General features: G+C 39.4%; 1 protein-coding gene across 1 annotated transcript; it reads left to right on the top strand.

The window, feature by feature from the left end:
• Positions 1–12,458: 12,458 nt before the first annotated feature.
• Positions 12,459–22,765, top strand: LOC124147260 (transcriptional repressor scratch 1-like). The gene is made up of 2 exons (XM_046517924.2): positions 12,459–12,838; positions 19,479–22,765. The coding sequence occupies exons 1-2, from the start codon at positions 12,745–12,747 to the stop codon at positions 20,243–20,245; spliced, it is 861 nt and encodes a 286-aa protein (XP_046373880.1). The 5' UTR covers positions 12,459–12,744; the 3' UTR covers positions 20,246–22,765.
• Positions 22,766–27,995: the final 5,230 nt, after the last annotated feature.

Genomic DNA, 27,995 nt, shown 5'->3' with positions numbered 1-27,995 from the left:
GATTAGATAAATTGTTGTGGAAAGCTGTATGGAGCTTTCAATTATTTAAGGATTGTCTCCGTGGCATTTAAGGAGTGATAAGATTGGGACAGAATAATGAAGAACGAAGAGTAAGACGTCGATATTGGCACAGAAATGCCATAATATTAAACATAATGGAATCGTATTCGTCATTCTAGGATTAATAATGTCAACAGATGCGCCTGCAGTAAACGTACTGAAGTTTCCGTTGACCTTTGCATGTAATTGTTTAAAGGCACACATTATGCGTTATTCTGACGTTTGCTAAATAATGCTAAATATAGAAGACTAAGAGCCCCTACATGTCACGATATAGAAGAATAAGAGCCCCTACATGTCACGATATAGAAGACTAAAAGCCCCTACATGTCACGATATAGAAGACTAAGAGCCCCTACATGTCACGATATAGAAGACTAAGAGCCCCTACATGTCACGATATAGAAGAATTAGAGCCCCTACAGTTCACGATATAGAAGACTAAGAGCCCCTACATGTGACGATATAGAAGAATTAGAGCCCCTACAGTTCACGATATAGAAGACTAAGAGCCCCTACAGTTCACGATATAGAAGACTAAGAGCCCCTACATGTCACGATATAGAAGAATTAGAGCCCCTACATGTCACGATATAGAAAACTAAGAGCACCTACATGTCACGATATAGTTGACTAAGAGCCCCTACAGGTCACGATATACAAGGTTAAGAGCACCTACATGTCACGATATAGAAGACTAAGAGCCCCTACAGGTCACGATATACAAGGTTAAGAGCACCTACATGTCACGATATAGTAGACTAAGAGCACCTACATGTCACGATAAAGAAGACTTAGAGCCCCTACAGGTCACGATATACAAGTAGCTCAATCAAAGCCCCAACAGGTCACGATAAACGAGGCTTAGAGCCTCTAAAGGCCACAGTAAGCAATATTCAATAAAAAACCCAGCAGGCCTCGATATATAAGGCTAAGAGCCTAAACAGTTCACAATAAACGAGGCTTAGAGCCTTTTTTAAGACCACGAAATACAATAATACTTCTGTCGTTTCGGACATAGTAACAAAACATACCTGATGGATAATTGTTTCAAAGTTTACTTATTTCTAAAGGAATGAGCTTCAGATTCGTTTACATAACAGGATCCAAGGGGAATGTTGTGATAGTTTACAGTAACTCTCGAGAACAAAGAACTCCTAGGTTAGATTATACAGTCATAGCTATGATTTAGATTCATTTGACATAACGTATGGTTCGTGTTACCGTCAGAACAAAGCAGTCGGTAAATACGCCTTTTAACATTTAAGAAAGCCACCTACAAGCCACGTGTGAGATGCGAGCTCAAGATGGCGGTTGGTTCAAGCGAAGAAGCAGGCAGCGAGACATCGGAAAGGGTAGCATCTATGTACACGGGTCACTTGACGTTCTCGAGTGTCGTGAGGCAGTCATTGAAGCTCCTCCTGGTCCACAGGAATTTCGAGGAACGCGATACGCCCCCTCCCCCCATCCCGACCCTACCACATGTGTGAATGGCTTACTCCTCCCGGGACACAGATGGCATCGGAGACTGGGCTGGAGACCGAGACACAAGATGGAGTCTTCTTCAAACGGAACGAGTAGATATGCCATGCATCACGTGAAGCTCGGGGCTTCTATGCGTACTAACGGTGGTGACACAATTTGTTTAATCAATTAAACTTTTGAATTCGTACATCTGTGGCCAATATGTTTCAAAATCACACACTGTTCTTAATTTTATCAGAAAGAAGAAAAAATCATACACTTTTCGCTAAACTTTGATTAATTCGCATGTATTGAATTCTGAGAGTAGTAGAATAACTTAACAATTGAATAAGGATGCACAATGAGTAGAATATTGATGTGGTTAGTGTAGATTAATATGTTGCAAGGGATCACCGCGTAATAAATCGGGGTTTCAAATTTAATGTTTCATTATATAACATTAGTTATAAGAATTATACATTATTATTCATCTGGTGTCATCACAGATTTTAAGTGGTTCATTAATGTGTTTGTCACCACTTTTTTGCCTTTTCCGCAAAATGAAATCAGATGACCAAGGCTAGTTATTCTCTGGCGTTGACGTTTTAGATTTAATATATTGCTTGGTTATTGGTCATTTTGGGACATATTTGCTTTCTTGGCGGCTGTGATGTAAACTCTATAAACATCATTACACTCGTGACTGTCAACGTATTCGATCTGTACGTCTCCATTTAATGACTAGCAACATCATGATGACGTTGGAGTGAAGTATAAGTGTGAAAGAAAGGTTTATGTTAAGTGGCAGTGTTGTATACTCCACTACACAGGTTCGTGTAAAGTGGCAGTGTTGAATACTTCACTACAGGTTCGTGTAAAGTGGAAGTGTTGAATACTCCACTACAGGTTCGTGTAGAGTGGCAGTGTTGAATACTCCACTACAACTTCGTGTAAAGTGACGGTGTTGTATACTTCACTACAGGTTCGTGTAAAGTGGAAGTGTTGAATACTCCACTACAGGTTCGTGTAAAGTGGCAGTGTTGAATACTCCACTACAGGTTCGTGTAGAGTGGCAGTGTTGTATACTCCACTACAGGTTCGTGTAAAGTGGAAGTGTTGTATACTTCACTACAGGTTCGTGTAAAGTGGCAGTGTTGTATACTCCAATACAACTTCGTGTTAAGTGGCAGTGTTGTATACTCCACTAGAGGTTCGAGTAAAGTGGCAGTGTTGTATATTCCACTTCAGGTTCGTGTAAAGTGGCAGTGTTGAATACTCCACTACAGGTTCGTGTAAAGTGGCAGTGTTGTATATTCCACTTCAGGTTCGTGTAAAGTGGCAGTGTTGAATACTCCACTACAGGTTCGTGCAAAGTGGCAGTGTTGAATACTCCACTACAGGTTCGTGTAGAGTGGCAGTGTTGTATACTTCACTACAGGTTCGTGTAAAGTGGCAGTGTTGTATACTCCACTACAGGTTCGTGTAAAGTGGCAGTGTTGAATACTCCACTACAGGTTCGTGTAAAGTGGTGTAGTGGTGTAGTGTAAAGTGGGGTAGTAGTGTAGTGTAAGGTGGTGTAGTTTAAGGTGGTGAAGTGTAAAGTGGTGTAGTGTAAGGTGGTTTAGTGTAAGGTGGTGTAGTGTAAGGTGGTGTAGTGCACGGTGGTGTAGTGTAAGGTGGTGTAGTGTTCTCTAGGCACTATGGTATACAATGTCAGCAACACCAGCTGTCAGGCGAGGCGAGCTGCTCCGCCTCCAGGGAGGACGGGACAGGCATGGTGGGAGGTGTTGGGTTGCATCTGCCACTGCTGGCACGGCTGGGAGGATTCGTGTTAACCCCTTCTATTCTGCACTCCACTGTCAACTAAACACAGTACGTTCCCATATAATCCCTGGCATTATCAGTACTTGGATTCCGGAATTCTGCATTTGTATTTTCCCTGACTTTAGTAAATACACAAGAAAGAAGTAAATATGGGAAATAGGGAACTACACCATGGGTAGGTTCGACTCCTACCGTTAAAGCGGTTGTTACCACCGGCATATTACTGTTGAAAGGGTTAACGACGCCATCCCAAATAGATATACTGGAACTGGTTAGGGTTGATCTGCCAGGGACAAGCATCTTATAGAGGATTCATTAGGTTCCTAACATCGGAAGTGTTCACACTGTGTTCACAATAAGGCATGTTGCTGTAGGTAAACATGTTGGATACGTGACATGGTTAAGTGCCACTACTTGCAATTGCTTACAGTAGAATCAGCAATACTCACATAAGTCTAGAGTCACACTAAACCACCAACTACATTGTGGACAAGATGTGCCTCTGTTTAGGAGGAAAAACATTATATTCTATATATCATATTTACCCTACAAAAAGTATTAAATCGTCAAATCGAATTATTTGAAAAGCTAAATAATGACTATGACATACTCAAATGAAATAAAATTCCTTTCATAATGTAAAACAATAACCAAAACTGCACCGATACTATCTGTTGTGGGAGCGTGTCTCCGTGGCTGAGTGGGTTAGATCGCTGACTTTGTGTACTGGCGATTAGGTGCCTCACTCTGGCAAGGTGGGTTTGAATGACGGATGGGACTCAGCCCCAAAACGTACTAGAATCTGTACCTTACTACGAAAGTATTCTCCCAAATATAACATTTGTTATGATATAACATGTACCTCTACGACTTTGGTAATGGGACCATATCATGTACACCAAATCTCAGTCCTAGTACTATTTATTTTTTGTTATTATGTTTATGTAATGTAGCAAGTTTTGCGATGTGTTTCAAATACGAGATGTTCTTTGGAATAAATATCCGATCTTATGCTGCGGGATAAAGTGATGAGTTGGAGAATAATTTGGATTCGATCGAAACCAAGAAACGGATATGCCATAGAGTCAGGATGACTCAGAGTAAACAAATGGGTAAACAACCAAGGTGGTCACGCTGGACAAAATCAATATTCAATGGACGATACAGCATCATCGATACGTACTTCAGTCAACTTTGAAGTATACATTGTGCTCGTGGCTCCCTACAATCTCAACGGTATCAATTGCTGTATTGCAGTGCTTCTCAAACCTGAAGGGTTAATCATTTGCAAAGGTAAAGGACTTGATATGCATTCCTCGTCTAGCGTTATAACAACCTAGTTTCCAGCAGCGAGGCATACTTCCAACTGTCATTGTGCTACCTAAAAACAGTAGGAAAAGAAAATTATGCAATAAGTGCCTTGCAATTTAACGAGGCAAGTTTTACTTTTTGCCCTTCGGTTTAGGAAAGCACGTGTTCTCAATCATAAGCCCAGAGCGTATGATGAATGGCAATTTCATATAACCGCATGTCCCGTGTATCACTTTCAGAAAAAATAAACTTTAAATTACCACCATATTTTTCCAGTGTTGTGTTACGTCACGACGGTCCTAGCTAACTCCTCTGAGAGGAGCTGCGTCTTCAAATATACACTCGGTGATTTACGTGGATTTCAGGGGCTTACAGGAGGAAGTGCGGGTCTTGGGAGAGGCCATGGTGGGACACTCTTACATAAGGAACCGAGGGTAGACTTAAAGATGTGCAATGGGAACTGGGATATTTAGGGGATTTAAAGTAAGCTCTACCCATTACAGATTGTGACTTCCACTGTGGTTTATGCAATGCTAGGAAGACAGATTGTTTTGTGAATTAGAAAAAAAGAAATGTTTGACAGGTACAGACTGTTGAATGAACGCTTGGTGCAGGGTATGCAGTGGTGGACATGTGACAGTTTGGCTTGAACTGATCTCATTATCACATTGTGATTTGCTCATCACTTGTTTGCCAAGTTGGCGCATCAGTGACAACAATGATGTCCGATGCAATTTTCCTTTTTTGAGGTGAACCATTGTGTTTATTTCTTCATATGAACATTTGACTTGCCTTTGCTTGTGTTTGTGACGGGTGCTCTGGTGGGATAGGATACGCTCACCTTTTCGCGAACACCTGCTATCATCATTCTCACTATTCTTACGACATAGCCATACAACAGACCTTGCTTTTGGCAGAAATTTCTTATGCATTGGGAAAGGTCCTGTCGCTTTTATTTACTAGATGTAAGATGCTAGGGTGTCGGTCAGGTATAATGGAACAAATCAATATTTAATCACTTCCTGTCAATCACAACATTTAGTGATGATGCATACTGTTTGTCAAAGAGCCCGGTCTTATTCAAATGAAAAATCAACAATGAAATGAACATGCCATAGTGATCCTTTAGTACTTTTTGACAAATGTACATCTAACCGACTGTATTGTTATCTTAGACAAATGGCCCAAAACAATAACAATACGCACAAACTCATTTTTCTAAATCTATTCACCCTATGTGTTTTCTAATGATACAGATGTGAGAGTAAATGGCACTACGTCTCTGAAGACCGCCTCCGTGGTCTAGGGGTAGAACGTCCGCCCGCAGACGCTAAAAGATGGTACTTGTTGTTACCCTGTCTGGCGCTCGGCATTAAGGGGCTAAAACAAGGACTGGTCGGCTCGGGTTCAGTATACTGTGTCTGAGTGGGGTTTTCATGTTGAACTGCGGCATGGTATCTCAGAGGGCTATCACTATAACATCGGCATCAGTCCGGACTAGTACAAATAGCCACACACACGCGCGTGCACGTCGCTATATAAGTGAATAATCTTGAACGCGACGTTAAACCCCATTTCACCTACCTCTTAGTCACTGAAATTTCAATTCTAGCAACTTGTCAGTACACCACTGTATACACCGCAGACAGCCATGTTCGTATAGTTGTTCATATTGAATTTCAACCCAACATTTAGGAATTTAACCGAAATTGTTTATTGGCGCTCTGTGTAATGACATGAACCACATTAGTAACGTTTTAAATATTTTAAATAGCTTCCATCAGTTGCACAGGCGGTTCCAAAATGGCAAAACTACTCAAAACGTCAATGTTCCACTTATGTGTTCAGATTGATGGATATTTTAACGCTTTTTGGTAATTTACTAGAACATTTGAATCCGTTTAGCCGGAGGAAAAGGTGTGTTCCAGGGAAATGAATATTTATACGTCATTTATCGTGAGATTGCGTATAGATAAATAAACGTTTAAAAGTATCTTACATAATTACAGCAGTGAAAAAATCCTTGGTACATTTGTACTTTGGAGCTCTTCTTCATATCGCCAAAGTCGACAACATTTTTTGTAGTTACGACGAACCTAAATTATTATTATATTTAGGTCCGTGGCACGACACAACTAAGGGGCGGTGGGGTAGCTTGGTGGATAAAGCGTTCGCTCGTCACGTCTAAAACCGGGTTCGATTCCCCAAATGGGTACCATGTGTGAAGACCATTTCTGGTGTCCCCCGCCGTGATATTGTTGGGGTATTGCTAAAAGCGGCGTAAAACAACACTCACTCGTTAAACAAAAGTCAACAACAATCACACGCCACACAACCACAAAATAGAATATGTCATAGACGGCATGCATCGTAAGTATGTACACGTGTATGTATGTCATATGTATGTCCCTTGACCCTGGGGAATAAACTCAAATTGAATCCAACTAAAGTCTAGAACGAGTTGTCCAGATTGACTCCTGAAATTAAGCATTGTTTTGGGCTCAGTTTGGACTTAACGTTGCAGATATATATTTTGAAATAAGATAACTTTGTCTTGTCTACCTATGTGACTAAGGCGCTATACGTACTCTGAGTAATGGAATATAACGTTAAACATGGGCAGAAAATATACTTATCTCTTTGGTCAGGACAATCACATTGCACGTCTATCACCACTATTAAACGGCTTTCTGCCAGATTCCTGCATCACTACCCATCACCGTGAAGCGATGTGTCTGGTCGTCACGTGACCTGTCTGGACAAGGATTGATGACCAGTGGCCAGTGAGTCATGTAGTGAATGACAGCCATGTTATACATTTACTTAACGCCACAGCAAATAAATAAGTGATGGTCATTAGTGGCTTATCGTCACTGCTTCCAATCCGTCTGTGAATGGGAGACAGACACCTAAAGCGAGAAGGAATAGGTGTCAATGAAGAACTTTCCACACAGATATGGGTAGACTAACTCTGAAATGAACATATCGTACAGAAAAAAACGTTGTTCAGTTATCTTAATACAAATATAATAAAAGGGAGCCCAGTGACTCTCTTCATTTTCATACTGCAGTCATCTAGACTTGCCAAACATTATAGACTTGCATGGGCTGTATTTGATATATATTTGTATCAGGGTCTGTAAGACAGACTACGATATAGGCAATGTCTGATACAACCATTTTTTGTTTATCATGAATGTGGAGAAAATTCACATTCGCAACTGCAGTCATGCTTATCTGTGTGACGTAATATAATACTTTAACAGAATTTAATAATTTAACAGAATATAGTATTTTAACAGAATACGGAGATTTGCCACCTACCACAAACTTAACTGTATCCTGTGTGCGAATATATCTCTCAGACAAGATGATGTTGATGATGATGATGATGCTGTTGATGATGATGATGATGACGACCCAATATATTGATAAATGTCACATCACAAAATAGTAAAATATGATAGGAGTCAAGTAACAAAAAAATAACTGTTTTTAATGAATATTAATAAATGATTCTCGAAACGATTTTTGGAATGAATGTCATGTCATGTACTCTCTGCTCGTCAGTCAACACATGACATTCCATACACCAGCTAAACATTAGTGCCGCCGTATCTATGTATAAACATTTACATGTCCAAAACATGTTCGTTCAGCGAAGATTTCAATCAGATATACCATATACAGCAGAACGCCATCAATGTTGATACAAATGTAGGGCGTTATGTACATTTTCCACATACTTCCATCGGGGTAAAACGACCCCTAGAACATTCCGCATCATGGATCAGTTTAATTAAGTACCGATAAGAAAGCAAAATATACTCTGCCCAAATGAGCTATAACCCATTAACGGTTTGACCGTCTCAAACTGACGTAAGATTTAGAAGTTCAAGTGATCATTGTTCTGTCTCTCCCACAGAAGTAAGTATTATTCGTCCACGAATCAACCACTCCGGCTGCGGAGCTACAAAGTATCATTCAATGATAAAATCTAATAACTATATGTTTACAAATGATAACGCCCACGAGTGGTGCAAAATACAGTTTTTTCGGCCACATCTCTTCTTTTGTATCACATAGGCAAGTCAAGCTGTTTTGATATTTCAGTCAGTGCCCGACCACATGTCGCGTTCGGAGCCCCTGAACGTATCTCAGTCTTATCAGCCTTTGTTTGACGGACTTTACCGGAAGTGTAAGTTTACTTGCGTTACAAACACTGCGTCGCGTCTCGACGTCGAAAGAACAGGCCGGCGTTGATAAACAAACCCTATCTTTCTCATTGATATTACTTTCTTTGCCACTGGCTATAACTAGAAATTAAGAAAAGGAGCATTTTGTTAAAACGTTTATGTTTGTTTATTCAAATACATATTTACGTAAAGATAATAAAATGCTGGTCCGCAGATAATGGCTATTTCAGATTGCAGAGACTTTTCGCATACCGGAGTCTCCTAGAAAGTGATATTCATATCAAAATTGGAATATTAAAAACATATTTCTTTCTATCGTATGTGTCCATTTGTTTGTTGAACATTGATATGCTCATTTAAACACAATCAGACACGATACAATATTTTTAGTGTAAAAGTAAAATATGTGTGTTGAATGCATACTACTCAAATTATTTAAGGGACATAAGCAATTCGATATTGCAGGGGAATACTTGACGGAAGGAAGGCACTATTAATTTGCTGATCATTATGTTAAGGGTGGCAACAAAGGGTGGCAACAGCAGTGTTATTACATTTTACCGCAGTTTATTACATTTTACCGCAGTTTATTACAATTTACCGCGTTATTACAATTTTCGTCATAATAAACACTGAAAAACATCAACAAAATGTAAAACATAAAAGAATAGAAAAGAAACATCAGTCCATAGTCATGCGAATAACTGTAAGATAGCCTGTAGTCAAATTTTAGAGGTATTTACTATTCAACTAGTCAGACTTGATGATGTCATTGGTAACGCTTAGAATAACAACCACCACACATGTCTTTACCGTTAGATTTTGAAATATCGTGTGATCACAAGGCTATAGGTTACCAAATATGGAACAGACTTGGCACCAATTGGTATGACTAAATGTACATCACCCCACATCCTTATGAATCATTGTATCCCCTGCCAAAGAGGCTGCAAGGAGTCATTGAAGGTCTGCTATTGGACTATTGAGCCCTACTCATCAAGGTACTAGCATGTTGCATGATACTCGCGATAGATCCTGGCCAACGTTACTGCCAAGTATAACAATCCTAATCAATACATGTCGGATTGTAATGACTAATGTTTTCTACCTTAAGTTGGATTCAAAATATCGATTCTGACATATATCCGTTTATAGAAGCAATACATCAATAAAACTATTTGAATTAAGTGTCCCTTAAGAAACTGGGATTTCTGGTCTGCAAGGTACCTAATGCTTGTAAAAAATATATTGAAGATCAGATGGACAAAATGGATGACGTGACTGAATGAGTCTATATGTAGCATTAAGGCACATGTGGTGTAAAACACCGCTCACGTCTTCACTGTCGCTTGACAAACCAGAGGTCGATCGCATGAACATCGATTCCTAATAAAGGGCTATTGTGACGTTATGCAAATTCTGCTCATTTGGATCAGAGCTCACTCACTCACTCACTCACTCACTCACTCACTCACTCACTCACAGTACATATACTCTCCATGGAGAGAGGCTTGTAGTTCTTATGATAACATTGGTAAGTGTAGCCTGATCTACCTTTTATATGACGCAAGGCATCCAAGCATACTATGCATACCAGAAGTAATGAGTGCGCCAATTCGTGAGTATGGTTTTACGCCGTTTTTAGCAATATTCGAGCAATATCGCGACAGGATACATCAGAAATGGGTTTCATTGTGCCGACGTTGGGAATCGAACTCGGGCCTTTGTCGTGACAAGCGAACGCTTTACCACTAGGCTACCTTACACCTCTTCATCAGCGTATTTCCAGTAGACTTTATAAGAAGCCAGTTTATCTCTCTATGGATTGGGTGTCTATGTTGATAGTATTTTATGTAATATAAAACAAATGCATAAACAAATAACACAGGCTGTCGAGCGTGGGAGCCCCCCTTTATAGCCTATCTCTCAACAAGTATTGGCAATCCGATGAATTGTTGCACATACATGCAGTCAGTGTGAAACAAAACAATGCATTTATCACAAAGAAACATAGGTTGATTTATGTAGACAGTTGGGAAAAACCTACAGGTAATTACACAACCTGACGTCATTAGTCAGGGGTGAATTGGGAATCGCGAGCAGAGTAATCTACCTGCATCTTCAGCTGATTGCTTTTCCCGTTCATGCGATGTTTTGTCATCCTCATCCCCTGTTAATCACCAATTTGGAGTCTCAAAATGACTGTTCATATGACTTCATAACAACTGGCATTTGAGTCATGACTGGCAGGAATTTTCAAGAAATGACTACTATCTGTGAGAGTGAGTTGATAACATTTCTTAACCTGTTAAAGATTTCATCTAAAAAAAACACCACAACGAAAGAAAGACCTACTTTAATGCTTACAAAAATATAAAACTTTGCTCAAATTTGACCGTTGTGATTAATATGTCCAGAACACCTTTTGAAGAAAAAACGATGATATTCAACCAATTTTGGAACAAAATGGAAATTCAGCGTATACATGTTAAACGAGTTATGTTTTTCACATAGAATTCTGACTGCTTTTCATGTTGGTCTGGCATTCATTACCATGTTAAAATAGCTTTGTTATACAGATCTGTCAAAAAGTGAAAAAAAATACATATTTTAGACTATTCATAGTGCGCAACATTAACTGTTGAAAGACGCATATTTCTAAGTTTACATGATGAAACGTTCCTGAGACAGACGGTACCATAGTGTCTAGTCAAACACTAGTTCCGGAGGAGGGTGGTTCTAATCTAAACATTTATACTCGCTGTCAGGGATAGGCGAACGTAGGGAAATAGCTAGCTGCCTTTAGAATAGATCTGAGGTCAATTTGATCCCCAATACACCTTAAAATAATCTCAGTGACGTCATCGGTAGGCTGGTTTTAGAACGGAACAAATGGGAGACAAGGATTGGGTGTTACGATCCCTGTCTGAAGGCTGGGCGTCATAATTATCCCTATAGAAAAAAACACAAAACAGATGCACTTGTGACAGAAAATAAGTCCCACTTAAGATACTGTTACAGGAACATTTTACACACCATGTCCTGATAATACCCAAACCATGGCATAAATATTGGCAATGTTAAAGGCATGTTTAACATAATTTGGATTTGTTTTTATTTTATATATTAGCCTTGATGATAATTCAGTTTCTTTTAAGACATATTAATAGCCACAGACCTTAAAATAAGATATATTTAATATAAAGGAACACTTTTGCTGTTTTCGATCTTGTTGGGCAAATGCAATATAAAAATGAAAGGTAAATTATTTAGATAGTTACGTTCAGTTGCATACAATGTAAACAATGTAACGATTTGGACAAACTGCAAAAGAAATATATTTTGTTTTCAGGTTCATTGTCAAGTAGAAAATGTTCTTGTAGCTGTCTCTCTGACTGTCGTATCAGCATAAAATACCTATTTGCTAGCCTGCGTAAAAGAACGGCGTCTACATCTCTCGGGAGATTCAGAACATGCGAAGAAACGGCAGCAAGGGGCCACTGTTTTTTCAATCAACTCCCAAAGACCATCAGGGTGTCGTCTGCAACTGTGCGCGTGCACAGCTCGAGCCAAACAGAAGATGCATGAAATCCTAGCCGTCGTGCCTTGTGCCATAGGCCAGTCGTGAAATTTGAGTAGAGTAGACTCGTTTTAATGGATCCTGAAGCCGTCCCGTGAAGTCATCGCATCTGGAGATACAAGAAAACTACTGGGGGAGAGGAGCCTGCATTTGACACTTGTTGCATTCTCTGAGAGCAGACGAGACCCGCGGCAGACGATCACGGGCAGCGGCAGCAGACGTGAGGGTAGTGCGCACGCGAGCTGAAAGACCCCCACTCAAACAAGCAGCACCACCGCCTGACGTTCGGCCTGTTGGCACCTCTCCACGATGCCTAGGATATTCATGATAACAAACCGGCGATATTTCTCTGATTTCCGCGTGGAGAGGGAAGCACCAACACTACCTATACCAAGCTATCAAGGTAAGAGCCATGCTCTCTGCTAAGTCCGTTGTTTGTTTTGATAGCGTGCACTATGGCCACCGGTGACCCGGTCAGTGGCGATGCACGTCCAGGTGCCCTATGGCGTTTATGACCACTAACCACATGGTCGCACTGATACGTAAATTGACTGTTTATGAGAGCACTGATAATGTTCTTGGGTTCGGTGTGTATGCGTTTACAGGTAGTTTACTCGTGGTTAGAATGTTTGGTCTTTGGTTTGTTTACCTTTGCTTGGAATTACCTTTTCCACCAAGAATCTATGCAATCTCATGAAGCAGTGATTTAACGTATTGAACTTTTATTACGTTCTAGTACCAAAATGAGAAAATTAATCTGACATGTATAAATTCCAAAACGAACAAGCAAGGAACTAATTCGAGGTTGTACTGTTTCTAAGCCATAAATTACATTCATCACACGCTTCTTCCAACAAGCGTATGGGACGGCCACGCACGCGACTCTGAGGCTTGTGAATCTCTCAGCCGAGTCCACTGTGCGGTTTCTTTGTTCTGGAGAAGATGGAGTCTCCAGTAGGGTTGCTGTCATTTGATATGGGCTCTGTTCCTACCGGCTCTGTCATGTCGTGGGAGATAGGCCGCTGGCTAAATGGTAAAGTGAATCCATTTTGACGTAAAAAACAAGAACATGTGGGCCTTTCGTTCCAGTTTGAAGTTGATCTGTCTTGCGGTTGCAACAGTGTCTGTTCTTATGCTCTCAAATCTCTTCACACGTGCAGTACGTTGTCCAATATTTTTTGTATCCAATTTTTAAATAGTTTATGCTTCTAAACTCATGTGTGTGGCAGTGGACTTGTGTTATCGTCTTACTATTTTAGAAAATGATTCGGTAGTGATGTTAGAAATGAGGGGAGAAAGTTATGGAGTTTCTAAAAATTCCGTGCCCGAATACTATGCCTCCTTCCCAAAGTTGCATATGTCGAGGACGTGTAATCTTCAGTCATGAAACAGGTGCACAATATGTTTATTGGGATTGGGTTGGGTAATGACGCTCATAAATGCTTGAAAGAGGGCATACTTATTTAATTGCAATCTCATGACCACTTATGCCCTAACTAAATATGAACACTTCTACTGTAATAAAGATGGAACCAGGTTGGTGATGTCAATATATACTTTAAAAGATAAATTACATGGATGTCAAATAAATATAAGACGTCAACGCTAGAGAACAACCAGTCTCGATTTCCCGCGAAACTTCATTGCAAAATGCAAAATAGAGGTAACAAGTTATATGAATGGATAACTGAAAAAACATGACATGCAACTCAACCAGAATTGACCTTTTGCATCACGAGTTGTTCGTGTATGATATTGACATACGACCCTTCAGGAGCTTGATCCAACATGGGTTGTCAAAGTTGCCGTTATAAACGATTAGGTAACTTCAGTTGATGGATCAAGGGCAAGTAACCATATGTCACTCGGCCTGTTGCTATGCACGTCCCACGACCCACGACCCACGTCTCATTTGCATATCCACTCCTTGCAAACGACCATTCCTAGGCTTCCGATCGGAACACGCCGTTCCTCACTCTAAAGGTAGTGACACTCCAACAATGTTGTGGTTAAGACGAAGCTGGTTGGCAACAACTGTTTTTCCCACTTTTGACAATAAAAAACCATGGGAAGTTGACATTTTAAAAAATAATTGTAAAACCTGGTTAATTACAATGATCAGAAAATTGTCCCACAAACAACCTCTGATGTCAAATGTAAGATATAGTGGCATGTTTCTACATCGGAAATTAGAGATGTACTATTACGATGTAATAATGGGTAAAGAGTAAAATTTATTTATTATGAGTGTAGGTAGTAGCATTAATGTGACATTGGTACATAACGATAGGGATGATAGTAGCAGCATCTGTTGTTCCGAGAATTGCTCTCTACACGATGTCTGACATGCTGACTTATCTATAAGAGTTCGAGGGTAACTCCCATTTCATTCAGTGGGAGTCCTCAAAGACAAAGATTTGGACGAGACCACCTGCACTACAGTTAGACTCTGAAGATAACAAAATCGCCACGGGCGCCGCCAAGCCTTCCACGGTAGTGAAGTGTGGGTGGAAATTTGTTTGGATGACCCATAATTATAAAATCCCACCTGCCAGCGCACATGTGGGTCAAATATCGACTTTCCAAAACATCATCTTTCCTTTCATGTTGGCAGCTGTAGGATATCAGTCTGTAGCTACGGTAGGAGTAGCAGAGGAGGCATCTGAGGTCATGGCTCTGGTCAGCCTGGTCAGTGTGGGGCACAATTAGCGTCTTAGATTGCTTAGGGAAAGATACCAAGGGGGGTTTCAATGTTTTTGGACGTGGTATATCAGATATTCAGTGACGTTTAGTGATAGAGGCTAATCATGTGGTCTCTTTTACAGTGTTTTAGCGTTCTAGTGATTTGTCAAACATCAACAAGATGATATGTGGTATCCATGGGTAGTATTATATATCATGATGCGTTTATTTAGTGATCTGTTTGAAAATCAGAAGAGAAAAACAATAATAGCTGGAGCTCTTAAGTGCACATTGGGCAAAAAGGCACGCAGCATGTGGTCATATGAATATTGTTTTAAGTGAACACTGTTATCTGGAAAATAAACCTTATTAAGATGCAAAATCACTTAGTGGAATAAGGGTCTCTGAAATCCTCAAAGTGAGGAACAGCTAACTGCATTCCAGTCCCCCCAAAACTCCCGCTATCAGCAGGGGTCCTCTTGCCAGCCTCCCCGGTGTGTCACATCTGATTAATGACCACAAGCTCTTCTGTAGCAGACGACATGTATGTAAGTCCAGAAAATAATTGTCTTCTTTTAAAATATTGATATTTGGTTATTTTAAACTACTTTCGAAACATTTAAATGTTCTGCAGATTAAAAGAAAGTTTATTGGTCAACTTGTAGACAACCCATTTAAATTTAAATTTATTGTGCGTAACATAATGGCTTTATTAATGCTTTCAAAAGCAGGCAAGACATATTACAAAGTATAACTCTTTTGCCATGAAACATTTATCTAGTCAGTTGTGTACGAAAACATCAAAAGTACAGTAGACATTGATGAATAATTAAAACAAATGTTCATAATTAACAAATCAAGTGGGTTTTTTACATGAAGCAGAAACAGTATTTACTTACTGGATTCAACATTTGACATAATAAGAAATATCTTTCAAGAGCTATAAGCGTGTTCATAAACCTGCAGGTGCAATGGACATCAAGTTACTGCCCAGTACTGGAATTGGTGCACGTGGTCTTCTGGTTACATTCATGTAGATACGAGAAGTTAAGTTAAAACAAACTATATAGAAATAGTTTCATCTTGGTTTTCCTTTCATGTAAATACCATAGTCACCCCTATTTGTTCTAACTTTGATGGCAAAGAGTATTTAAAACATAAGTAAGTACAAAGTAACAAATGTCATATTTGGGATAAAACTTTTATCTGTAAAGTGCAAACCCTAGTAATCATTGTTGGAGTTGAGTCCCATCTGGGACGAAAATGGAAGTTTGACAAATGGTACTCACAAGCTTCGTGTACCACTCTGACAAGTGTAAACCCACTAATTATAAAGTTTAAAATTTTACCCATCATATTATTCTCAAAAAGGTTTGAGGAACCATTTTACATTGCTACGTTAGATTTTGAGGAGGTTATTGAGGCATATAATATATCCTTTTAATAACTGAAGTGGTAGTCAAACATAACAAATGTTATATATTTTGGATAACACTTTCTTTGCAAAGTACAGTTTCTCCAGACTGAGGCACCAATCGCCAGCACACAAAGTCAGCGCTCTAATCCACTCAGCCACCGAGGCTTCCACAAAAATGAAAGTCCGACAACTGGTAGTCTAGATCACGTACTTTGAGTACCCCTCTGACAAGTGTAAATTGGCACTGTTCCCATGGCCGAAAGCTATGAATACACAATGCCATTAAGAAAGTGGTCAAATGTAACAAATGTTATATTTTGGATAACACTTTCTTTGCAAAGTACAGATTCTCGTACTTTTTGGGGTTGAGTCCCGTCCAGGATTCGAACCCACACTGCCAGAGTGAGGCACCTAATCGCCAGCACACAAAGTCAGCGATCTAACCCATTCAGCCACCGAGGCTTAAACAAAATTGAAAGTCCGACAAGTGGCCATGGGAGCCCTGCCAAATATACACTTGTCAGAGGGGTACACAAAGTATGTGATCTTGACTACCAGTGTTATCCCAAATATACTATTTGTTACATTTGACCACTTTCTAAATGGCATTGTGTGTACATGGCAGTCAAACAGTTTTGAACATTATTTGTTGTGGCGAACATATTGTAAATTTGCTCCAGTATAAATCCATTTTTCAATTTTTCACTGAAAGAGCAAGTTGAACAGAATACTATTAAAACACTAGTCTGCCTCACAGAATCTCAAGCTTTTTAGTTTCCTTTCTGCCTTCCCCTTACTGAAATGGTATAGCCCTAAAACATGAAGCAAGTATAAAATTTTCTAAAAGCTGAATCTCTCATCTCTGTGTGGCTCTTTTTCAATTTATTGGCGATATTGGTTTTTATTAAAATTATATAGACTAAGGGTTAGTCTACTAACATACCTATGAGTATGAGCCTAACCCAAAACTACCATCATTAGTAATGGCTAATGAATTGCCTAATTGGGTTTAAACCCGATAAATATAAAAACTTACCACATTGAACATGATTTATATATTGGTCAAGGGATGTCAGTTTCCAGTGAATAGACACTTTATTGTAATTATTACCTCCAAAACGTTTTTCAAAGAGTTGATTTGGTCACTGTAGTTTCACTGTTTTGTCTTGGAGTCTTATGTTTCAATTCTTGAGTGTCAAGCTGGCCCACGCCATCAGTGCCCTAAAGTAAACAAACTGGGACCAGCTTGACCGTGCCTGCTTCACTGGAGCAGGGGAACAACTGATAAGATCATGGCTAAAGAGTATCAGATTCAGTGAGAGGGGGGATGCTGACAGGGAGAGTTTGGGCTTATGCCACTAAGTGAAATGTTAACTGTTTGCTGTTTTAAGTCAGCACTGTCATTTGTAAAATAAACCTTATTAAGATACAAAATGTTAATCAACTTTAAGCTCTTCTTAAGTGGCACTGATCTGGAAAATAAACTTATCAAGATGTAATATGTTAACTGTATGCTGTTTTAAGTGAGCACTGCGATCTGGAAAACTATACCCTGTTAGGTGCTGTCACTGAACCTCATGTCGCGTCGCAAAATATACATGCACAAGAAAACATCTGAAGAAAAAACACCATACTGCCCAGACTGAAGAAGCGTTGGTTCCCTGTAACCTTAGAATCCTGCAACCTAAGCATACCATCAGCGTATATATTCTTCTCTGGAAGTAGAAAGGCTCGCCATAATACTTCACATCTGTTGCTGTGTATTAAGTAAAAACATATATTATTAAAGTATTAACATAAACGTTATTCACATAAAAAATGACAATATAACACAGAAATAAACATACAACAAATGAAAAACAAACAGCCAATTGGAAAGACATCAAAGAGTTCCTTTGTTCTGTTTGATAGAATGGTTCCAGTCTTTTCATTCGACTCTACCTCCCAAGAGAAACGGTACATCGCCGGGCTTCTCTTGATTTCCTACCCCATGACCAAACACAGCTGCAGGCCATTTTACCTTTTAATTCATGTTTAGCCTTTCTGTAAAAGTGGCACGCAGGTTGCAGAATGTTCCCCAACTGTTGACACCAGTACGAGGCAGGGATTAAGAACACCATTTCCTGCGGAAATCGCCCATACACACTAACAGTGATAGATTTGGCATTCATTACCAGAAAGGACATTAGGTTTTGGCATTGATATGTTGCGAGCCTCAACATTAAAGGGGATATGGTGTTAAGAAAAATGTCGAAAGCAAATGAAATAGGGATCTGGGAGATTGTCAAAATATGTATTGCTAAGAGGAAACAGTCTGTTTTTCATCAGAACTTTAAAGAAGGTTCTGCATATGCTGTTTTGTTTGTGATTAAAGGGAATCGCTTAAAGATGGATTTGTTATCTAACATCAAAACGTTTTGTCATCTGATGGGATTTCTTTAAGATTTTGAAACATTTTAAGCATATGTGTGTGTTATCTTGGAGTCATCGTGTGTCAGATGTAATAGAATAGCATCTCTTTGGTGTTTCGTCTTCCTGACATCATTTCGATGTTTTTACACAAAATTATTTAATCATTGGATTTTGTTCTTTTGAGTGCAAAGTAGTAACCAAATAGCTCACGTCTCGTCAGCAACATATGATGTTTATTTCTATACTGCATCGCACTTACATTAATGTGTGTAACTTCTATAATCATTATTGTTGAACTTTTCTAAATGAATCAGACTGCCATTTGCATTATCATATCTTCGTTTGAAACACTCTTGTAGTGGCTGGGTAGTTAAATGGTTGAAGCCGAAGACCCTCGTTCCATTTCATATTTGTACATACATGTTAGGCCTATCCTTGGTGTCAGCACTCCTGAAAGGCTGCACTATCACTAGATGTGACGTACTTATGTGACGCACTTGTATGATGCTTATCTGTATTTGTGTACTTTCAGAAAAGCCCCCCAAGAGCGTGTCCTCAGATGATGGCAGTGAAAGTGATGCCAGCAGCTGTTCCGGCTCCCCGCGCACTGACACCAGGGTGGACATCCAGTCGGAATTCGACTATGGCTGGGGTGACTGCCGGGCCCACGTGTCCCTCCTGTACGACCTTATGACCCAGAGCCCAAGGAAGAGCACGTGTCGCGACATCCCTGACCAGGCAGCAGAGTATCCTCTGGATGCTGAAAAACAAACTTTCGTTGATGTCAGCAAGTTTGAAGCTCGCAGATCCCTGAACGAGCTTCTCTTGAGTCCACCAAGAAGTCCCGAGTCTCCAGACAACTATATTTGTGTAGACTGTGGCAAGAGATACAGCACTTCAAGCAACCTAGCCAGACACAGGCAGACACATCGAAGTGTAAACGACAAGAAAGCCAGAAAGTGTCCTCACTGCGAGAAGGTGTATGTGTCTATGCCGGCCTACAGCATGCACGTCCGCACGCACAACCAGGGTTGCGAGTGTCCCTATTGTGGCAAAAAGTTCAGTCGCCCTTGGCTTCTTCAAGGCCATATCCGCACACATACTGGGGAGAAGCCATTTGCTTGTCAGAAATGTGGCAAAGCTTTTGCTGACAAGTCCAACCTGCGTGCGCATATCCAGACTCATTCGACAGAGAAGCCTTACGTCTGTGGGCGATGTGGCAAAGCATTTGCCCTCAAGAGTTACCTTTACAAACATGAGGAATCCTCCTGCATGAGGGGCCAGAGATTTAGGCATTAAACCATAAGAAGGCATACACACCTGTCTCGTAACCGTGGACCAAACGACCAAAGAATCATCTAGATATCACAGTGCCGTCCCTAAATCATCATCTCTCAAAGAGAATCAGCCAAAAACTATTTTTGTATGCTTTGCCTTTACGTCCGTTCATCAGAAACCGACCAAATCATTGTTTTTGTGACTCAGTCAGTGTAGTCACCATAAATGTGCCTAAGTGACTGACCCAACAGTGCCTACGAAGAATACTAACCGTCGAAGCCTTTCTAATGGTCCTGATGCTGGAGTGCAGTGAAACTGTAAGCTAAGACTGATAGGGCTGACGCTAATAGGTTGAACGTGTCAATCATGCTTTTTGTCCAGCAAGTGCCCTTGTCTTACAACTGTTTGGATTTTGTGTGGTGTGTTCTCGTTGCTATCGACACATCAGTCAAAGACACTTGGCTGACACGCCATCTTGTTTAAGTTTGACACAGTTTTTGGTGTCTCGTGCTGCTGGAAAATGAATTTATTTATTCATTATTTATTTGCGACCGTTTTGTGATTTAATTGTTGATATTTATATAATAATAGCAAAATCGAGTGCTAATGTAGAATTAAATTATGCCGTGAGAATAGTTTTTTATGTGAAACGTTAAAAGGAATCTATTACCAAATTAAAAGACAGTTTAATATTTATTACTATATTGTTTTAGTGACGTAGTCGTGATCCTGCTTATTATTGTTCTAGCTAGTTTAGAAGGTATTCACAGGATTTGTCTGATGATATCATTCATAACCAGCAATTTGATATCGAATTGAAGATATTTTGTAACAATTTCAATAGTATATTTTCACACTTATAAGCATTCAGATGCTACCCGTCTTCAGGACGCTAAACTATTCTCCACTGTGGAATGCTGAGATTCATCTCACAAAACATACGTCACTGTAATCACATCTCCCTCATTTCTTAATTCATCAAATCGTGTGTCTCGTAAACATTTCTAAAAATGACGATTTTGGCAAGATTATAATAGCAAACATTCCTAAAAGACATTGACAAAACTAATTGATATCTTCCGGTGTTACGTCACCATTACGTCATCATTACGTCATTAACACGTCATTACTACCCATGATACTTTGCTTTAAGATGTCTGTGCATTCCTTTTTGCTGTCTCTCGCCTTACTATAGTGAGTCAAACTCACAATATTCCTATGCAATTTATTTCTATTTTTGATAATTAGAAAACTCATAACATGTACATCATTGTCATTAGAATGTGAACTATTGTATGTAAACGTATTTAGGGATCTAACGTGTGTTGATGGTTTTGTGGAGCTTTTCACATATAAATACGTGTATCGTTCCCATTCACCCAGCATTTTTATTTATTTATTTATCAATGCATGTTTGTTTGAAAATGTTTTGTGCGTGAAAACGAGTGTTTATAATATATAGTCAAAACATTGCAGTTTTAGTTTTGTCTTTCTGAGATTATTAGTTGGCAGTACGGAAAGACAAAGCTGAAACAATTTATTAATTTATCCATCCTCTTCTATAATTTATCCCTATTTATTTAAATTATTTGTCGAAACATGTCTCAATACCAGGGTGTTTTTTGAATGAAGTTTTCCACTATTTCACCCACTTATTTATATTTCATCATTCTGATTCTATGTGTAAACAGTTGGTAGGTGAACAAAAACAAGAAAGATCTGGATTTAAAGGTTTAAATTATTTAATTTTTCTGACATGACATATTTAATGAAATATTAATATATGGTTTGTCCATTATTACACATTTCAACACACGATATTGTCCATTTGAAAACCTAGATATTACATACTTGCATACACGCAAGAACGAACGATAACCTTCACCAGACCTTTCGCCATAATGTTTATATGTATTATCGAGGTATCATTAACATCATAAATTATAGGTACTGATCCACATCAATACGTAGCAGTGTATATCCCAGCTATGACAAAATTTGTGTTGAGTAATTAAATCTCTTATATGAGACATATTTTTAGAAATAGTATTTATTGGCATTCAAGTATTCAGGGTTTGGATATACACTGCCATTTCCATCATAATCATTATAAGCGCGCATTTATGATGTGACATTCCTGTCTGCAGGTTCAAAGACCTAAAACTGTATTTCATTTTAACAGAATATTTGATTTAATTCCATTGAGGTTTTGGTATAATATTTCTTTTTTTCACAAGAGCTACAGAGACGTAGTGAAATAATGAATTATTGAAGTTGGTGTATGCTCTGGAATATGAAATACAGTTTTACGGTCATGCGTGCTCACTAATAATAACTGGGAGTTTGACAAAGACCATTTGTATTTTTCCATCCAATCAAATGTGTCCATCTTTTAATTTTTTGGGAACTTTTTAAGAAAGGTAGCATTTTATTGTCACCTTTTACTTTATTATATACATAATTTACTTATAAGATTTACATGCTGTAGTTATACAATGTTTTGTCGCATTTGCTATATTTATTGAGTGAATAAACTCTAGAATTGCAGAGAAGTTGTTTGCATCTTATTCACATATACTTCTCAAAAACGTTAAAGAACGATTTTTGATATGACAGTAGTTGTTTGTCCTGTTCTTTGACTTCTTTTGTGAAGTATATTTAGTACAAGGTCGGATATAACGAACTATGGGCTATAGCAATGTCATTTTGACCACTAATAGTTCAGGTAGAAGGTTTCAAAATACCGAACCTATATTGAGGTCATTTGGAGTGGATTGGTTATATCAAATAGTGCTGTCATTTAAAAAAAAAAACACACGGGAGTGTACAGTGTTATTTATCTTCTATTTTGTTTTAAGCGATTCATCTTTGCACAATATATTGAACTTTTTAAGACATATTTTAGGAAAATGGTTGGTTTTGTTATACTCATATTTCAATCGAAAAGACTATCGAAAGGGTACTATCATGGTATATATTACTTCGCACGTTTCTAGTCTATTATTTAAAAGAAATTCAATATTCAGACATAAAAAAAGAACATTCAAGATTTGAAGACCAGGCTAAAATTGGAAGGGTAAGCTTTTAGTGCGGAATGAATATGGGACTGTATTTGACAAAGTGAGTATTAGTCACACTTAGCTAATAAACCTGGCAAATGTAGCCTGCCCGTTTTACCATTTGTAAACATTGTAGGACACCTGTAACATTCACCTAATAAGTACACCACATGACGTGCTACTCAATGTAGAACTCTGTAATATCATATACTGAATTGACAGTTACACTGTCGAAAATAGAAGCGACTAAACTCTTCCATAAACTCCTGAAATATATGCTAAAAGTTAAATGTAGGGGATTTCATATGACAACCTTTGTAACCATAAAACGTTTGGAAAGCTTTACCAAGGCCTTGAATGCTGCAACTCTTTTCAAACATCTTGAGAAAGAGTCGCATATGATGCTCTTAGAAAGCATGTCCGATTGTACCTCAACAGTTGTGAAATGTAGACACCAAGGGGTGGATGTGCAGGAATATTGCTCGACATAAAGGGAAAGTAATCTCTTGTTAAGTTGAAGTCATCTCTCTTGTCATACATTCTTGTGGAGAGGTGTTTGTCACTTTGAATGTAGATCTTAATATGACACAGACGGGGCTTTTTCACTGGTCTGTTATATTTCTATGTCAGGTGGGTAAATCAGTGGAAGGGATATGGGCTATTTGACCATTATTGAACGATATCAGACCATTAACATCCGAAGCTTAAGTAACAGTTCTTGACCAAATTTGATTGTTTGGATTTTGCCAATCTGACCAGAAGATCGGCATCGTATGCCTTAAGGAACAGACCTGCATTATGGGGGCAAATGCCCATGGATCAGTGTGTTATGTCCTTTGGTTAGATATGTGTCAGACAAAGGATGATAATCAGGGCTAATCTGGTTTCGAACCATCGACCAGCTGATCCTGACACAACTAAGAGACGCACGGCCAGTTCCTGTACCTTAGACAATTGGGCCACGGTTATTCAGTAAATGCTTTCGAAGAAAATATAAAAATAAACTTTGCTTGGAATATTGTACTCAGTAACGTTAGTGAGCTTTGTTTTGGTCTATCAAGCATATAGGATTATATATGTGTTGCATAAACGTAATGTCAATGTTTTTAACGTCACCCGCGTTGAGATTTGTGATTACAGTAGGTCACAAGTAAACTATTATCATCCTAAAATACGACAAAATGGATCGGTCGGTCAGACTTGGTGACTTGGTTAATTGCGGTCATCGTACCCCGACCGCGTGGGACGTTGTTCATAACATCAACCACGTTTCAGTTTGGCCAAGCCTCGATTGGTTAGACCTTGGTGTAAGTCACAGTTACAGCTTGAAATGCATGTCATTTCAGGACTGAAAGCTTTAGGAACATAAGTAAAAGACTGTTATGCTCATCCTTGTCGTTTGGTAAATACGAAGACTTGCTGAGTTTAGCACAGCTGTGTTTACCGCTGTGGGTTTACATGCGGGTGTTGCCGGTAGGGCAGGACATGGCTATCCTTTTCGCGAACACCTGGTGTCATTAATGATTTTCAGTGATCCATCCATATCATTTTTACCGCAATTTTTATATCCAAAGGAATTTATTTCGGTGGAGATTTGAGACTAGTTATTCTCTGGCGTTGATGTTTTATATTTAAATGTAACGTGGCAGTCGCCGAAGACGTTTTCTGAGTTGCTTCCCCAGTGTAACACGAGCCTGTGGTCCTGGGTTAGACTTTATAAGCGACTTTTCCCCGGCTCATGGGATTCCCGAAAGTGGTAAACGTCTAAGACCTAAATCACTTCGGGCTTTTCTCCTACATTAGATTGTCAAAACTCTCTCACTGCACATGGCTGGCGTCGAATGTAAGAGATCCCGGACTTGACATGACAATAGGGATGAAATCAGTTTTTTTTTGTAATTTCCCCTCATTTATAAACGGGGACGATGGGATAACCGAGTTGGTGCAGCTTTTGTTCGTCCGAGTTCGATTCCCAAAATGGTTACAATGTGTGAACCACTCTTGGTCTTCCCCACCGTGAAGTTGATGGACTATTCCTAAGCGCGTCGTAAAATACCACTCACTCACTTATGATAAACGTCACTGCACTCTAAGTCAACTATCTAAGTCCTACTTGAGTAGCATACTGTACTCATCAGCTTTTGGTGTTTACACTCTCAATCATTGAAGTATTTGAGAGCTGTTTCTAATTATACTTTATTAACCAACGTCACATCAAGGTCGTTGGCAAATTGTATACCCAAGGGTATAACGTCGTGGGACTGATTATTAACATTTATAATGTAAACACTTTAAAACAATCTTCAGAATTGCAGGTCTGTGACAAGTGTGATTTTGGATGTCACAGCCTTATTTCAACTCTGGAACGAACGTTCGCATGCTAAAAAGTTAATTAAACTTCCATTAAAAGGAAATTCCGTCGTCATAAAACCTACATTCATGTGCTGTGCTGAGTAGGTAACTGCACTGTCATGTACATACATGTTTTTGGATGCCCACACTCGTAACGTTCACGCATGCTTGAGGGATTTGTCACACACATTGCCCATCTCAGATGGCTGAACTAAAGGCGGCCTTGGCGCAAGGCCGGAGTTGTCAGCAGAGCAGTGGAGGCAGGTTTGTGGAAGCATGGAGATTTTCCCATTTTAGGTTCGTATAAATATCTGACTTTCCCAATCATATCGGTTCCATGTTGCTTGAATAAATAAAGACAATCTAAAGCGGTTAGGGTTGCAAAGTCAAATTCACACTGAGGCCATATGAGTGTGTAATTGCCGAAATTGTTTGATCAAGGTTGACAACATGCAAGGCCTCAGTAAAGCTTTCAAACGGTTTTATGGAGGACATTTCCAAGTTTGACGCATCAGTGACAAACATGATGTCCGATGTAATTCCATATTTGGGCTTGTACCATACGTATTTGCAGGTGTGACTGGTGCCATCGATGGGGCAGGATATGCTCACCCTATCGCGAACAACCAGTACATGTATCAACACTATTTGATGATGTTTCATGAACACAAGCTCATGATATGGTCGCAATTGTACGGCTTTTGCCAGAGATGTCTTGTTGTGGTTTATGGAAAGGGTTTGTAGCTTCTTGACATGATGGAGTGGAAGGAGGTGCGAGATCTTGAGAGGTGGCACTTTGCTCCTGGTATTGGCAGAGAGAAAGGGCCTACAATTCCATTTCTTTAATGCGAATTCCTGTGGTATTATATCATAGAACAACCTATCGCAGATCGGTTGCAGATCTTACTTTGATATCTGGTGTGAAACTGGTGACCTTTCCATGGATGTTGGGACGACATATGTGACCCACTAGGAGAAAAGGGGCCCTGTGGTGCTGGGAAACAATTGTGCTGTGACGTCATCAAGAGGGACGTTTGACGTCATCTTCCGTAAAAATGGCCATGTTTGCGGACTTTGCGAAAAAATTATCTCTCGTTAGTTCGTAATGTAATATAAACATTATTTCAAAACATGTCAGCATACCTGTCCACGTTCAAATAATTAGACATTATATCTAAAAACTGCAATTATTACATAAACAGTTTAAAGTCTGGAAATTGGACGTTACAGAAAATTAGTCAAAATGTTGGATGCCATGTATCTCGAAAATAAGTATAAACTGAAGCTTATGGGTTGTATTTTTGTGTTTCCAAGATTCTGTAGTTTGAAAATATAATGTTTCCCCTATAAGGCCCCTTATCTTTTGATTGGTCATAAATAATGCTTGTCTTACGCCGTCTTTGGTATTAGATTTTCCGAAAAATTGAAAACCATGATTATCACTTTCATGAGCACACGTATTGTGTTCACAAACCAAGGTTCATAATCCAAACAAATTTGGGATTCGAACTCACGACTTGCGATCCTGTCAGCAAAGGGAAGCAACTCTGAACAGCTCATGACTTTAGACCCCTGGGCCACACGTGGCAAAAAGTAGAGGGCAAGGGAGCCATATCCCATGGTAATGGATATGCCGTTTGCTCCAGAAGAGAGATAATGACAAAAAAGTGCAGCCACGTGCATCTCCAACATGCAGAGCGGAAGGTCTATGTTTATAGTAAACAAACATAATGTTTATCAAGGAGAAAAGAAAGTGGTAGCATGACGTCACGAGGGATGCATATAATAGCATATGTTCATGAAACTTTTATGTCCACGGCGCGCTTTACAAACACAAAGTGTCTGTCCCTCTCTAATGACCTGCTGCACCGAGTGTACGAGATGGCGAGTTGACATGTATCACGTAAGAGCAACCAGTTCCCATTCCTTTGTCACGTGAAAAGTAGAACGGAAAGATGAGTGGCATCTATATGAAAGCCATACGGAATGAATACTTCAAATGACTGTTTAGGCACCAGGTGTGCCAGGAGATAAACACTAATCTAGGCTGTTCTCTCCATTATTCAACATTGATAAATTTTTCAATGTGGGTTTATGTCTGGTCTCATTGCGAGCGGACAGTACTAGGGGCAGCGGGTAGCCTCGTGGTTAAAGCGTTCACTCGTCACGCCGAAGACCCAGGTTCGCTTCTCCACATGGGTACAGCCCATTTCTGGTGTCCCCCGTCGTGAAATTGTGGGAATATTGCTAAAAGCGGCGTAAAACCATACCACTCACTCACCAGCGTGTGAGGGACACACTATTTGTCTTAATACTTTTGTGGCGTAGATATGTAAAACTTCACATCCGTGTCGATATTT

The sequence above is a fragment of the Haliotis rufescens genome, unplaced genomic scaffold (assembly GCF_023055435.1).
Source record: "Haliotis rufescens isolate VD_foot unplaced genomic scaffold, xgHalRufe1.0.p SCAF_30, whole genome shotgun sequence".
Lineage (NCBI taxonomy): Eukaryota > Metazoa > Mollusca > Gastropoda > Lepetellida > Haliotidae > Haliotis > Haliotis rufescens.
This window is presented reverse-complemented; position numbering and strand designations above follow the sequence as displayed.